At 43.2% G+C, this 14,897-nt stretch overlaps 1 protein-coding gene across 1 annotated transcript; it reads right to left on the bottom strand.

Moving 5' to 3' along the window:
• Window positions 1–497: 497 nt before the first annotated feature.
• Window positions 498–14,848, bottom strand: LOC135876449 (sulfotransferase 6B1-like). Its single transcript, XM_065401667.1, has 7 exons — window positions 14,647–14,848; window positions 12,347–12,486; window positions 7,807–7,896; window positions 6,992–7,118; window positions 5,390–5,484; window positions 4,702–4,858; window positions 498–628 (listed from the first exon to the last, which is right to left on the bottom strand). Exons 1-7 carry the CDS (start codon window positions 14,846–14,848, stop codon window positions 498–500), a joined length of 942 nt encoding a protein of 313 aa, XP_065257739.1.
• Window positions 14,849–14,897: the final 49 nt, after the last annotated feature.

Here is a 14,897-nt window from a genome sequence, read left to right as displayed (position 1 = left end):
CCTTCCATTTGAGCAATGCTTATTATGGGTCTTCTTTTGGAAAGATTTGTACTGACTTGAGCTGGGGTTGAAGCAGTCCCTGTCTTTGGTAGAAATCCCTTTGTGAAGAAGATGCTTCATTTAAAACATTTTTTGAAAATGTCTCTACATACCAAATGCTATTAAATATTTTAGCAAGACTAGTGGAGTTGGGTGAGATGGGGCAATGGTAGGGGGGAAAGAGGGTAGTTGGGGAGAGAGGTTCTTCCAGGTGATATGTACTGGAGCAGTGTTGTAGTATTTGTCGGAGTATGACTGATTACAATAGCATTGCATAAAGGAATGCAGTCTAAGCATGCTGAGAATCTGCTGTCACTGTAAAGAGAGCTGGAGAGTTGTGATCATTTACAAACATTCAGAGAAGTTTGGATCACTTGATCTATTTTTCTAGTGCATGTAATGCAACTGATCTGATAGAATTGTGGGGAACTGTTGCTTTAACAATGTTTTCTTCGTCCTCAGGCTTTGCAGTACACCTCATACTTTATCTTTTCTCCCAGCTTAGTTCTTGCTAGGAGTTCTTCAAACGTTTTGTCCATTTCTTGGTTCTGATCTTCATTGAAAAGATTCTTCCAGTCGCTAACACCACCTACAAAGAAGCAACATTTATTGTGTTAGTATGAATAATATATGTACAAAAACTTTGAAAACGAGGAATTTAACATTTCTATTTTTTTCTAAAGATCAGTCATTTTGATCACTTTCGCTAACTGGAGTGTGTTGCTATGATTTTTAAACACAAGGCCTGATTCAGTGTTACTTCAGTGTAATTCTACTGATGTCAGTGGAATGACTCCAGTGTAAAACTGCTATAATAGAGTCCATCTCATTAAGCTTCATTGACTAATACAGTATAGCACATAAAAAGGAAAATGCACCTCATTTAAGGAAAGAAAGTAATTATTAGGACTTTATGCAGTACAGTTTTGTGAAGCAGCATTGAGCAAATAAAGGGGAATTACTTATCTGAATTCCCCTTAGCAGATGACTGTGAGACTGGTATTCACAGCAGCAGCATCAGTGTAGTATGCTCTCCCAAGAGAAGGGACAAGAATCGTAGAATCATGGAACTGAAAGGGACCTCGAGAGGTCTTCTAGTCCAGTCCCCTGCACTCATGGCAGGACTAAGTATTATCTAGACCATCCCTGACAGGTGTTTGTCTAAGTTGCTCTTAAAACCCTCCAGTGACAGAGATTCCATAACCTCCTAGGCAATTTATTCCAATGATTAACTAGCTGAGAGGAGTTTTTCCTAATGTCCAACCTAAACCTCCATTGCTGCAATTTAAGCCCATTGCTTCTTGTCCTATCCTCGGAGACTAACGAGAACAATTTTTCTTCCTCCTCTTTGTAACAACCTTTTATTAAAGGTTAATAAAACTGCTATCATGTCCTCCCTCGGTCTTCTCTTCTCCAGACTAAGCAAACCCAATTTTTTCAATCTTTCCTCATAGGTCATGTTTTCTAGACGTTTAATCAGTCCAGAGGAGAACAACAAAAATATCTCCAATTTGTCCACATCTTTCCTGAAATGTGGCGCCCAGAATTGGACACAAAACTCCAGCTGAGGATGTATCACCTCAGAGGAGAGCGGAAGAATTAATTCTCATGTCTGGTTTACAACACTCCTGCTAATACATCCCAGAATGATCTTTGCTTTTTTTTGCAACAGTGTTACATTGTTGACTCTTATTTAGCTTGTGATCCACTATGACCCCCCAGATCCCTTTCCACAGTACTCCTTCCTAGGCAGTCATTTCCCATTTTGCATGTGTGCAACTGATTGTTCCTTCCTAAGTAGAGTACTTTGTATTTGTCCTTATTGAATTGCATTCTATTTACTTCAGACCATTTCTCCAGTTTGTCCAGACCATTCTGAATTTTAATCCTATCTTCCCTTCACCACACACCTAGCACCTTTACGAGCAGGAGGAAAGGATCTCCCTCTCACTTCCTTTTCCTCTTCCTCCTGTGCTCTTCCTTCCTGTGCCTATTTGTGGGCTTGGGCTAGTGGCTTAATTAGCCTTTCTGCCCGGCCCCACCCACAAATTAGGCACAGGTCTGCCTTATCAGTGCCAATCTGCTATGCCTGATTGGAGCTGCTGTGAACTGAGTGTTTATTCAGGGTTTCCTACCTAGCACTTTGTCACACAAGGCAATAAAAATGTATCCCTCGACATTCTTTGGAGAAATCTGCCTCAAAATCCTTACCTACCAGTGAAGGGAGAGGGGAGTTCCAGTTCACTCTGTTCATAGAACTTTAGCCTTGGGCCCAAAAGCCTGATTCAGCAATTTGGGCTTCCTTATAAACTCTAGATTGCTCCTGTGAGACTGTTTCCTCCTGGTCCTCAGTGATTTTTATAAAAATGATACATGCTCCCAAAATGAGTCACTTATTAAAGAAGATTGTCTGCATTTTTAAAGATCCTTCTATTAACTCTATAAAACTCCAGTTGAGGATGTATCAGCTCAGAGTAGAGTGGAAAAATTACCGGTACTTCTCGTATCTTGTTTACAACACTCCTGCTATTACATCCCAGAATTATCTTTGCTTTTTTTGCAACAGCATTACACTGTTGACTCATAGTTAGTTTGTGATCCACTATGACCCCCAGATCCCTTTCCATGGTAAAGTTTCCTAGGCAGTCATTTCCCATTTTATATTTGTGCAACTGATTGTTCCTTCCTAAGTAGAGTACTTTGGATTTGTCCATATTTAATTTCATCCTGTTTACTTCAGACCATTTCTCCAGTTCATCCATATCATTCTGAATTTTAATCCTGTCCTCCAAAGCACTTGCAACCCTTCCCAGCTTGGTATCGTCCACAAACTTTAAAAGTGTACTCTCTATGCCATTATCTAAATCATTGATGAAGATATTGAACAGAACCAGGACCAATCCCTGCGGGACCCCACTTGATATGCCCTTCCAGCTTGACTATGGACCACTGATAACTACTCTCTGGGAGTGGTTTTCCAACCAGTTATGCACCCACCTTATAGTAGCTTCATCTAGGTTGTATTTCCCTAGTTTGTTTATGAGAAGATCATGCGAGACAGGATCAAAAGTCTTACTAAAGTCAAAGATATACCACATCTACTGCTTCCCGCCATCCACCAGGCTTGTTACCCTATTTGTTTTTGACACATCCATGCTGTTTGTTACTTATCATCTTATCTTCTAGGTGCTTGCAAATTGATTACTTAATTATTTTCTCCATTATCTTTCCGGGTACTGAAGTTAAGCTGAATGATCTGTAATTCCCCAGGTTGTGCTTAGTCCCCTTTTTATAGATTGTCTCTATATTTGCCCTTTTCCAGTCCTCTGGAATCTCTCCCATCTTCCATTATTTTTTGAAGATAATTGCTAATGGCTCAGATATCTCCTCAGTTAGCTCCTTGAGTATTCTAGGGTGTATTTCATCAGGCCCTGGAGACTTGAGGACATCCACCTTATCTAAGTAATTTTTAACTTGTTCTTTCCCTATTTTAGCCTCAGATCCTACCTCATTTTCCCTGGCATTCACTATGTTAGACATCCAATTGCTACTAAACTTTTTGGTGAAAACTGAAACAAAAAAGTCATTTAGCACTTCTGCCATTTCCACATTTTCGGTTATTGTTTTTCCCCCTCGTTGAGTAGCAGGCCTACCCTGTCCTTGGTGTTCCTCTTGCTGCTAATGTATTTGAGGAAATAGAAAGCTGCAATGCTGTACATCAGTGTTTCTCAAACTGGGGTCCCCCCTTGTGTAGGGAAAGCCCCTGGCGGGCCGGTTTGTTTACCTGCCCCGTCCGCAGGTCCGGCCGATCACGGCTCCCACTGGCTGCGGTTCGCTGCTCCAGGCCAATGGGAACTGCTGGAAGTGGCGCGGGCCGAGGGACTTACTGGCCACCACTTCCAGCAGCCCCCATTGGCCTGCAGCGGCGAACTGCGGCCACTGGGAGCCACGATCGGCCGGACCTGCAGACGGGGCAGGCAAACAAACCAGCCCGGCCCGGCAGGGGCTTTCCCTACACAAGCGTCGAACCCAGTTTGAGAAACACTGCTGTACACACTCTTATTGCTAGCCCATGCCCGGATCCATGCCACTGCGTCTTCACTACTATTTTTACCCATGCTAACTAAATTAAATTGAGCATGAGTATGCCTACCTGAGCTGCAGTCAGACCTCTGATTGCAGTGTAGACACACCCTAATGCAAACTGGATTAGCTTTAAGACCGAAAAAAAAGAAAATACCCACTTTGGGTCCCCGGTACCATACAAGATCTGCAGCTGGCCCTATATCCTTTTGACCATAGGGGAGGAAACAACTTATTGCTAAATTCCCACACTCTGTGTCTCTTCTCACCCCAAACTCAAGAGGGTCAGCTTTGGCAGGGGCAAAAGGGGTAGCTGATAAGGAATCCAAATGTCCAAAGGCAGGTGTCCAAAGTTAGCTAAAGGATTTTTTTCGGACATTCTCCTTTAAAAAGGAATTTCTGATGAAATGTTAATTTATATGCAACAATATTTATTTTCAAATATTTTTATCAAATGAAAATAAAATGCATTTGCTGTTAATAAATGCTAGTGTTATGTCTGCAAAAAAAGAAGTAGGAGATGATTTGCCACAGCTGCTGGAAGACTGGTTGTATCTTTGGAACTTTTTAGGAATTCACCTTTGCGGAAGAGAACATTGCCAAATGCACCATGGGTTTTGTGGGCATTCTCTTTCATAGCCTGGAAGCTGCTCCTATCTGCAACCGCTTGAAGCTGTTCCTCAGTCAGGGGCAACACGAAGAATTCAGCTATCTTTTTCACTCCCAAAGCCCTGTTCTGGAGAGAGGATGTTAGTCAAATAAAATGCATTATTTTATTTCTGTGGTATTTCCACTTACAGTAGCTGGCTTGATATTTTCCTGTAGTGTGTTTAGCGGGCTTCAGTGTGATTGAAGTGGTGCATAGATCTTATGCTGGCCCTCTGTATAGACATGAATTGCACCCAGTGTGAGGAAAGCTGTTAGACTTAGTCTCTACATAGCTGAGGTCACAATATACTGTCTATACACACCTTACAATTAAATGCCTACTCAGATAGGGATATGCATATCAGTTATTTGGGAATTAGGCTTTAAAAATATTTTGGCTTATACTAGAGCTGATCAGAAAATGGGGGGGGGGGGAATCATGAAAAAACTGGTTCAATTTTTTTTCTCATTGAAATTTCAGCAAAAAAATATTATCAGAAATCAAATAGGTGAACATTTTGGCTAGTTCTATTTCATATGGTAAACTGTTGGTGCTTTGGAGTTCACTCAAAAGACAATCTGTATAATTGTTACCTAAACACTTCTTCAGTAACCTCACCTCTTTCAGTTCTTCGTAGGTTATTGTCATAACATTTTCATCGTCAACATGCTTGCTCCATTCACAAATATAGTCAAAATAGGACCCCCAAGGCACTGGAGGACACCAAAGAATCATATAAATTAATAATTATTAACACGAATAATGGCTCAAGACTGAGTATATTTCTTAAAACCTAGACTGATAGTTAGAACTTCAGACTGACCCTTCTGCCAGGCGGCATAGTCTCATGGCACCCTGGAAGACTGTTAGAACTTGATGTTTACTTAGCCCACTAAAGACATAATAGGATTTAGTCCCGTTCCGGGTACCAGAATTTTAGAAGTTTTAATTAGAAACCTCTATGTTCCTTTTATTCCTCAAACACTTTGTATTGGAAATTAATTATCATCTCTTAACTATAAAATAAAGTGAGAGATGCAGCTAGGTTGTTTTGCCTGGGTTTGAATGTTTTTGGTTACTTACCGTGATATTTTAAAAAAAGATATTTGCTATTTGTTCATTTGCCAACACTAGAAAGCCGCCTTTTAATAAACTGATTTGTGGCAGGCCAGACTAAAACAAAAGTCACGTCTGGGGACTTTGCAAACGGGGAAAAGGGTTTCTCAGCTGAAGGCATAGACGGGGTGTAAGAGGTCCGGACTCACCCCTGCAGCGCCTCCTGCTGGTCGTCCAGGGAATTAGCTCACCAGCCTCTGGAGCGCCCTCTGCAGGCTGGTGATCCGCCTTGTCCTCTGCACTGGCCCCCGTGTCCCTCCCAGGACCCCGGTGCCCCTTGCTCTGGGTGCTGCCCCCTGGCAATACCCACACACACACTAGGTCTCCCCTCCCAGGGGAACCCCCACCCACTAACCCCACCTCACCTCAGGATAAGGCCACTGCCAGTCACCAACTATCCCCACTCTCTGGGGCAGACTGCAGTATAGGCCACTCATCATTGGCAAGGCTGGGTTTGGACCTGCTGCCTTGGCCTAGCCCTGGGCTGCCCTCTGCAACCCCCAGTACCCCTGGCCTTCTCCTAGGCCGCAGCCTGGGGCTTTCCAGGCTGGAGCTCCCCAGCTCCTCAGCCACTTCCCCTAATCAGCCAGGTTTTACCTTGCCCTGCCCCAGCCCTCTGCAGGGCTTTTCCAAAGCCTCAGGGCAGGAGCGGGTGTTCACCCTGCTACATGGGGTCTTTATTTCAATTCCCCTTCCACGGCAATAAAAATTTATCCCCCAACATTCTTTGGAGAAATCTGCCTCAAAATCCTTACCTACCTGTAAAGGGAGAGGGGAGTTCCAGTTCACTCTATTCATAGAACTTTAGCCTTGGGCCCAAAAGCCTAGGTCAGCAATTTGTGCTTCCTTATAAACTCTAGATTGCTCCCATGAGACTGTTTCCTCCTCATCCTCAGTGATTTTTATAAAAATGATACATGTTCCCACAATGAGCCCCTTTTAAAAGAAGATTGTCTGAATTTTTAAAGATCCTTCTATTAAACTCTGTCATTTTTGTGATAAAATAAAATGAAAAAAGCATAATGAATCTGGGTTACAAATTCCATATTTTCAAATTTAGTCTACACATTGAATAATTGAGATAGATAGAAAAAGGAACAGTACTTTTTCCAGTCATGAAAGCTGTGAAGAACTCATCCCAGGTCTCATAAGACGGAAGTGGAGACATGACATTGGTAAAATGGTAAAAAGATGTAGCTACGTCTTTTGGATTTCGAACAAGCACCAGTACCTAGAAGATTAATATATATATGTATATTTCTGGAGCTAGACATAGCAAAATGGCAGTATCAGAAAAATAATATGTAATTATAATATTGCTAATTTCTTGGACCTCATATATTAGGCACAGAAATAATAATTAATCCTATATGCAGAGGTTGCAATTTTTTCATTATTCCTCATTCGATTTCAAAGATTATTGGCTACATTCATTTAAGTGTGCTTGTCCTGATCTCCCCAAATTAATTATATGCTATCTGTATGTGCTTCATCTGAAACAAGACTCCTTCACCCCTTTGGGTTAGTGAATGTTCTTAAAATAAACTGGATTAAACGTTACAGGGGCAAATTCAGAGGTCATATTGGAAAAAATAAATGGTGGTATTCAAGCTCCATCCACAGCGAAGCCCCTCCCACTAGTGACACCAAAATGAGAGACCACCCACAGTAGACTGTGTAGCAATTCCTCTATCACTGGAGGATCCCTCTTCTTCTGAGTGTCCTTATGGGGCTGGATATACTCTCAGACTTCATTGTGATGTGACGTGAAGTCTACCGGAGGACTAGGCCCTAAAAGTGGCCGTACTGAGCACTTGGTACCTATGATGTAGACTTTAAAAATGACAATGGAAGTCTAAAGGAGCCTGAAAATTCTACTGAAGGGTGTATGTCTACAAGACATTAAAATAAGCACTCACCTTGGCTTTATTCTTGAAGATGGACTCAGGTAGATTGTGCGGAACGAGATGAGTAAATATAACTCTTCTAGAAGATAATTTCTCCATCCGCTTTAATACAAATTGAAAGAAGGGGAAAAGCAGACAAATCAATTAATGTAACATTACATTTTCTGTAACCCTGTGCCAAAATACCCCATTGCTGGTATATCAATGGCTCTGGAAACCTCTGCTGAGCTGATAGCAGATTTCATGTCTTAGGAGTTCTGTGATTTTTCTGGGACCAGTGTCTCTAATCTATAGACACCCCTGAGTGTAGTAGATTTGGGAAGAGACCTGGCTAGTATCCAACGGGTAAAGTGAAATATGATTTCACACTTCCCCCTACATGATAATAATAATATAATAATAATAATAATTAATGGAGATATCCCATCTCCTAGAACTGGAAGGGACCTTGAAAGGTCATCGAGTCCAGCCCCCTGCCTTCACTAGCAGGACCAAGTACTGATTTTGCCCCAGATCCCCAAGTGGCCCCCTCAAGGATTGAACTCACAACCCTGGGTTTAGCAGGCCAATGCTCAAACCACTGAGCTATCCCTCCCCCCCAAATGATGGAATACATCTAAAAATAAGGAACAGAATCTAACTGGAGAATGAGTGAAAAGGGAGATGAGCACTGAAGGACCTTGTTTGGGGTCAAAAGGGTGAGTTATAAAGATGGGGGGATCTGTTGGGACTAAGAGAGAGGGAGTTGGGAACCAGAAGAAGGAAAGCGATTCTGGTTGGGTTGAGAGGGAGGAGAGAAAGATGGGACAAGGAGAAGAGAGGAACATAGAAAAAAGGGATAGCCCAGAAAGTTCAGGACAAGCATCTGAGCTCTGACTCCTCTTGGCGGTATCTTTCGAAGAGTGCCCATCAGTAACTGGCATCCTCGTTTGCAGTCTCAGCAAAAAGGCCAAGGACTGCATAGGCACTGGGGATGGAGCTACTCTGTCACCTCTAGAGCTAGCTCATCTAGGTTGCGATACATTGGCAAGACAGCACAGGGAGCCTCTCACTAACTCTGCAGAAGCTGTAGCTCTTTTCTGGATAAATTAACTTAATCCTTCACAAGCACTAAGCTCACATCAGAAAAAAAACTAACCACATGAATGAAAATGTTAACAAATACACAGACTGGAGGCGGTGAGCAGCAGAGCAGTGATGGATTGAAACAGCCTGGTACTGGTGCAAGAGGTATTTCATCTAGGATTAAGCACCCAGGCCTGGATCCACAAAGGGACTTAGTCATTGCGATGCTCAGTATTGCATCACCTGATTTTTAGGTCCCTAGAAAACCACAGGAACCAGACTGTGATCCACAAAGCCTGAATTAGACAACTGAGGCTCCCTATACAATGGATGGGGAGAGACAGGTGCCTTAGAATGTGATCTGCAAAGCCAGCATGCTGGGGAGGAGCCACCTAAATTAGCCAATGGGAGACACAGGTGAGAAGGTGTATGCTAAGCCCTCAGAGATAGTGCTTAAGTCCGGGCTACTGGGAGGTGCCTATCTCTGCTAGTGATCCACAAACTTAGGCACTCCTCTGCCTAAGATAGGCACTCCTCTGCCTAAGTCACATATGATGCTGGCAGACCAGGTGCGAGCTATGCCAAGGCCCCTACGCCTCACCTGAACACTGACAAATGCACAGCTGGAAACCAGTCTGGCTCACCTGTATGTTCGTATTGTTAAAATCGGTATTAGTACAGGGCCGCCAAGAGGAGTGCCCACGCGGACTGTCTGTGGTACCATATTAAGGCTGTTATAGTGCTTGAGAAGTTCACACTTGATATCTGGTTGGTGAAATCTAAGTATAGAGTTCACAACGAGCTTTGGGTTTGTGCCCTGAATCTTAACAGTGTGCCCTGAGGTTGGGACTCATGCTCTTGAGACACTCCAGACAGCTTGACGGTATGGTGGGCTTGATCTGGTAGGTGTGCTCAGAGGCAGCATTTCTCAAATGTGGCTACCGTGGCAGCATGCAGCCACCAGGAGCTTTTCTTGCAGCCACAGCCTCCTGGGCTGGGAGAGATGCGGGAAAGTAGCAGCCCATCCCCTTCCCTGTTGCTCCTGGATGCCCCGCCTTGGTGTTGGTTGCTGGGGCCACCAGCAGGGGTTGGGCCCTGCCCCCCTCTGGAGACACCTGGGGCACAACGCTTGAGGAGCAGGCACCCAGTGAGTTCCCCACCTTCCCGGGGGCAGTGGGGCTCAGGCTTTGGACTTCAGCTCTGGGGTGGCGAGGTGGCAGGCTCTGGCCGCAGGGCTTCGGGCTCCAGCTGCGCAGCAACAGGTCCCAGGCTCCAGCATTGGGGCTTCAGGCTCCATCCCCCTACTGCCTTCCCTGGACCCCCGTCCAGGGCTTAATTTGTCCCCAGGCTTGGCAGGGCTGAGTAAGTCTGCTGTGAAAAGTAATACTTGTATGTTTGTTAATATCACTTTTCACAATGGACTTACTAGCTAGCAATAAATAAATGACAATGATTAGGGCGTGTATATGTATAATTTATTTGTTTTTCCTAAAGCTAATTAAGTGTTTTAGGAAAAAGTGTGAGAGTGGCCACTAGCAAGAGTTGGTGGCCACACTCTGAGGCCACCAAAAAATTTGTCCTGAGAACCCAGATGTACATAAAAAAACTGGGGTGGGGGTGCGGGATGGAAACAAGGAGGAGAAGGAACACCTCCCTTTTAATCTTTAGTCCAGTGGTGAGGGTACTCACTGAGGATATGAGAGACAGCCCCCCGGTTAACTCCCCCCTGTGCCTGATGAGGTGAATGGATTTGAACAAGAAACTCCCACCATTCATGTGAGTCCTTTAATCAGTGGCCTATGGAGTGACACTCTTTTTTCTCACCTAATTAATATTCAATTAGTCAATTAAAGTGGAACAACTTCTGTAGGAGAGATTGAAGGAGGCCCACATCAGAAGATCCCATAGTCCAGTGGTCAGGGTACTCACCTGAGAGGTGGCAGATTTCTGTTCAGATCCTTTCTACTCACTGGGTAGACTTGAACCAGTGGTCTCTCACATTCTGCTGGGCTAAAGAGTATAAGGGAGGTGGTTCTCTCCTCCACTGCCCATTTTGGGTAGAGCTAGATGGCCTCTTGAGCATGCCTACTGGATTGGCCTTAGCACACCAGCTAGGCAGAGGAACACCTATATTCCCCAGTTTGTGGATTGCACAGGAATTAGTGGGGAAGATAGACATCTGGATGCCTAGGGAAGTCGCTGTGCACATGCCCAGAGGCAGAAACATAGGTGCCTAGAGAACTTTTACTGCAAAAACTTAAGTGGCGTGTGAGTTTGGGCACCTACAGGGTTAGGTGGCAACCAATCAGGAGTTTTGTGGATCGCAGTGGAGCCTAAAATTGGGACTTCAGTACCTAAGAACCTTTGTGGGTCTGGCCCCAGCTCTTGCATTTCCATTCTATTCCATGGTCTTTGCATTTTACTTTGTATGGAACTCCTCCTTATACCCTGTAGCGGGGTGGCTACCCCGCTCCTGCCTAAGGGGTTTAAAACAGCCCTGGTAGAGGGCTGGGGCAAAGGGAAAAGCTACTGGGCTGATTGGGGAAGTAGCCACAGCTGGGCCACGCCCCAATCAGGCCCCAGCTGGCCCTGCCTGTATAAGGAGTCTCTCTCTGCCTTCAGAGAGAGAAGGGCCTGGCTGCAGGGAGCTAGACAGGGTACCTGTGGTGGAGCAGGGCTGGGGAAAGGCTGAGGAGCTGGGGAGCTCCAGCCTGGATAGCCCCAGGCTGCAGCCTAGTATTAGGCCAAGGGGTACTGGGGGTTGCAGAGGGCAGCCCAGGGTTAGTCCAAGGCAGCAGGTCCAAACCCAACCTTACCTGTGATGAGTGGCCTATACTGCAGTCTGCCCCAGGGAGCGGGGGCTAGTTGGTGACTGGCAGTGGCCTTATTCTGAGGTGAGGTAGGGATAGTGGGTGGGGGTTCCCCAGGGAGGGGAGACCCTAGTACTGAGGGGGGTACTGCCAGGGGGCAGCACCCCAGATACAAGGGCACCGGGGTCAGGGAGGGACATGGGGGCCAGAGGACAGGTGGATCACCAGCCTGCAGGGGGCGCTCCAGGACGCTGGAAGAGCTAATTCCCGAGACGACCAGCAGGAGGTGCCGCAGTGGTGAGTCCAGACTGTCTACATACCCTATTTGGAATAATATATTATTGAGTTTTTGTAAGTGTCTCATGTAATTGTTATTAATTTGCATTCTCCTCAACTCTTTCTGACTGCCCATTTACCAACATTTCCCCCTGAATTGGGTAGCACATGCAGGATCTATTCTAGTCATAGAAATTGCTGTAGTTGGACAGAGACCTTTCTTTGCAATGGGTATTTCACATACCATGTTGTCATCAATTATATGTGAAACAGTACATCTTAGCAGTTTCAGTAAGTGTTCAGGCCCAGATCCTCAAAGGAATTTTGGCAGCTAACTCCCATTGATTTCCATGGGAGTTAGGTGCCTAAATTCCTTTGAGGATCTGGTCCTCAGTTCCCACCTGATATTTCTCAGCATCTCCAACTTCAAGGTAGGGAAATTCTTCCAGTTCCTCATCATTCAGGCTATTTGTTTCATCTTCATTATTCTCTGCAGATGTTGTTACCAAGTCAGTTAAGATCTGGCCAACCCAATTGGTACCTTAAAAATACACAGAATTGGTTTAAAAACCTTTGGGGAAAACATAATTTCTCAGATTTCAATGAATATACAACAAATGGAAAGATTTGTACACAGTGTATTAAGTAACTAATGGACAAGAAAAATCAATGAGCTTCAAGGAGCTAAATAATTTATGTCTGGGCCTAGCAGACAAACTGGGACCAGACTTGATAGCAAGAGCTCCAGGGCTTCCTAAAAGAGCATAATTCAGGTCTGCTCTTTTCCTACAATGGAAGAGAAGCCTATCTAACTTAGCTTGTAGTGACATGAAAAATAATGTGAGGCTAAATCTGCATATAAATTGTTTGTTGTTTTGAAATGTTTTTTTAATGCTTATTCCACTGCAAATAAACATACTGATTTTAAGAAGGCAGTTGGTCACTATATCACTGGTCACAGGGTCCCAAAGGGAAGAAATTCAGGTTTCCAGTTGGACCTGCATGGTAAGAAGTGGTTGGCATAGATGTGGTGTTGAATCCTGATCCTCAGCTAAGGGTGGGGAAGTTGTGAAATTCAACACCTGAGACAGGTAAGAGCATAAAGCCTAATACCTGAACAACAGGTGCACTAAGAGAGACTAAACGGGACAGAGATGCACCCAGCCTCAGCAGCGTGATACTTACCATACATGAAGTTCAGATGTACAGAATTATTCAGTTAGATAACACAGGAATATTAATCAAAATCAACAAGAAATATTCTGGTTCTGCGGTGAATTGTACTCTCTAACTGATCCTGTTGTTACTTTGTCAAAACTCCTGTTAAGCCAAATCCATCCCTAATGCGACTCCAAGTCAGTGACGTTACATCAGGATTGAATTTGCTCCATTAATTTCTGTTCTTGGTTACATTTTATACAGTAGAAGCAGTATATGGGAATTATTAAAACCATTGACATCTATTTTAATTAGGCTTGGAAACCAACAGAATGGAGAATAGAGACCCATTTTATACCTATTTTAGTAGTTCTAGATTAGTTATAAGAGATGTTTTCCTCTTCTTTTTTCTGGTGAAAGTTTTCTAAAGACCTGACTGGGACTTTAAAAATCTAGCCAAGTCTGAAGACTGTGCTGTATAGTAACATTATTATACTGGTAGGTAAAGTTGTACACAGAACTCCAGTTTGTAAAACTATCTAGTAGAAAGTGATATTTTAATGCATCAAGTGTAAAAGAGCATAGAGTGAGTTCTCACCCTTAGCCTCGCATTTCCTGACATTTGGGTGCTGGATTTCTCAATATTTATTGTTGCATTAAAGACAGTTACCCCCATGCCCACAGAATTTTTGGAAGAATAGGGAGAAATGCCAGTAGAGTAGATGTGGGATAATCTGTCTCCCATGCTAAGTCTCATTCTCATCTGTAATAGTTAGAGATTGGCTTAAGCCCTTAATCATCAAATTTAATAACTCTTCCAAAAGTTTCATCATAATTATGATAACTAGATATTCTTGTCTTCCATGTAAATGTCCTGTCCCTTTTTGAATCTCCATAAACTCTTTGCTTCAGTGACTTCCTGTGGCAATAAATTCTAGCCTTTAAAGTTTCATACAGAATAATTTTCAGTTTCATCACCCAACTAGGATTGAGTGAAATCTATGGAAAGAAAAAATTACAAGAATTCATGGAGAATTATTCACTAATTCACTTTCCATGATTTCACAATCCTAACATTTCAATTTTTCAAGAAGTTTCAGAAGACTGCAATGTTTTTAATAGGAAGAAACTAAAAGAAAGTAAAGAATGTTGCGCATGAGAAACCAAATGCTAAATTTTATGCAAAAATACTTATTTGTAAATGTTGCAAATGTAACAACATGTACCATACTACAAAAGAATATATACGCACCACAGAAGCGAGTAATGTTTGCTGTGAAAACCATTACTTTGATTTTCCTAACCTGTGCATTTAAATTTTTAACCATAGCATTGACAATAACAATAGCAATGGCATTTCTTTGGCAAGGAATATGAGATAAGTCATTTTATTTCTCATTCATATGAATAATTCCCATTGCCATATCTTCCTAACCAAGGTTATTTAACATAAACTGAAATAATTAGTTCAGTTTTAACTACAGCCTGGTTATTTATAATTATATTACACCTTATATTTCCATAGCAAACAAATTATATTCACCAGATTTAGGATACCCTGCTAGGATCACATCCTCCTGCCTGGCTTCAAAGGACTCAAGAGCCTTGAATATTTCAGGACTGCACACAGTTGTGGGGTAGAGAATCCCCTTGTAAGAAAAAAGCAGATCATCACGGTCCATTGTGTCACAAAGAGCAATTCCCTTATCTATCATATCAATGAATTTCTTCCTATGGTTTGCCATTCTCCTCTCTCTTGATGTAAAGCTGTATGCAGACAGACATGTGCAGACT

Source organism: Emys orbicularis, chromosome 3 (assembly GCF_028017835.1).
Source record: "Emys orbicularis isolate rEmyOrb1 chromosome 3, rEmyOrb1.hap1, whole genome shotgun sequence".
In the NCBI taxonomy this organism is placed as follows: domain Eukaryota; kingdom Metazoa; phylum Chordata; order Testudines; family Emydidae; genus Emys; species Emys orbicularis.
Note: the sequence above shows the minus strand (reverse complement) of the source record. Positions and strands in the feature narration are given on the sequence as shown.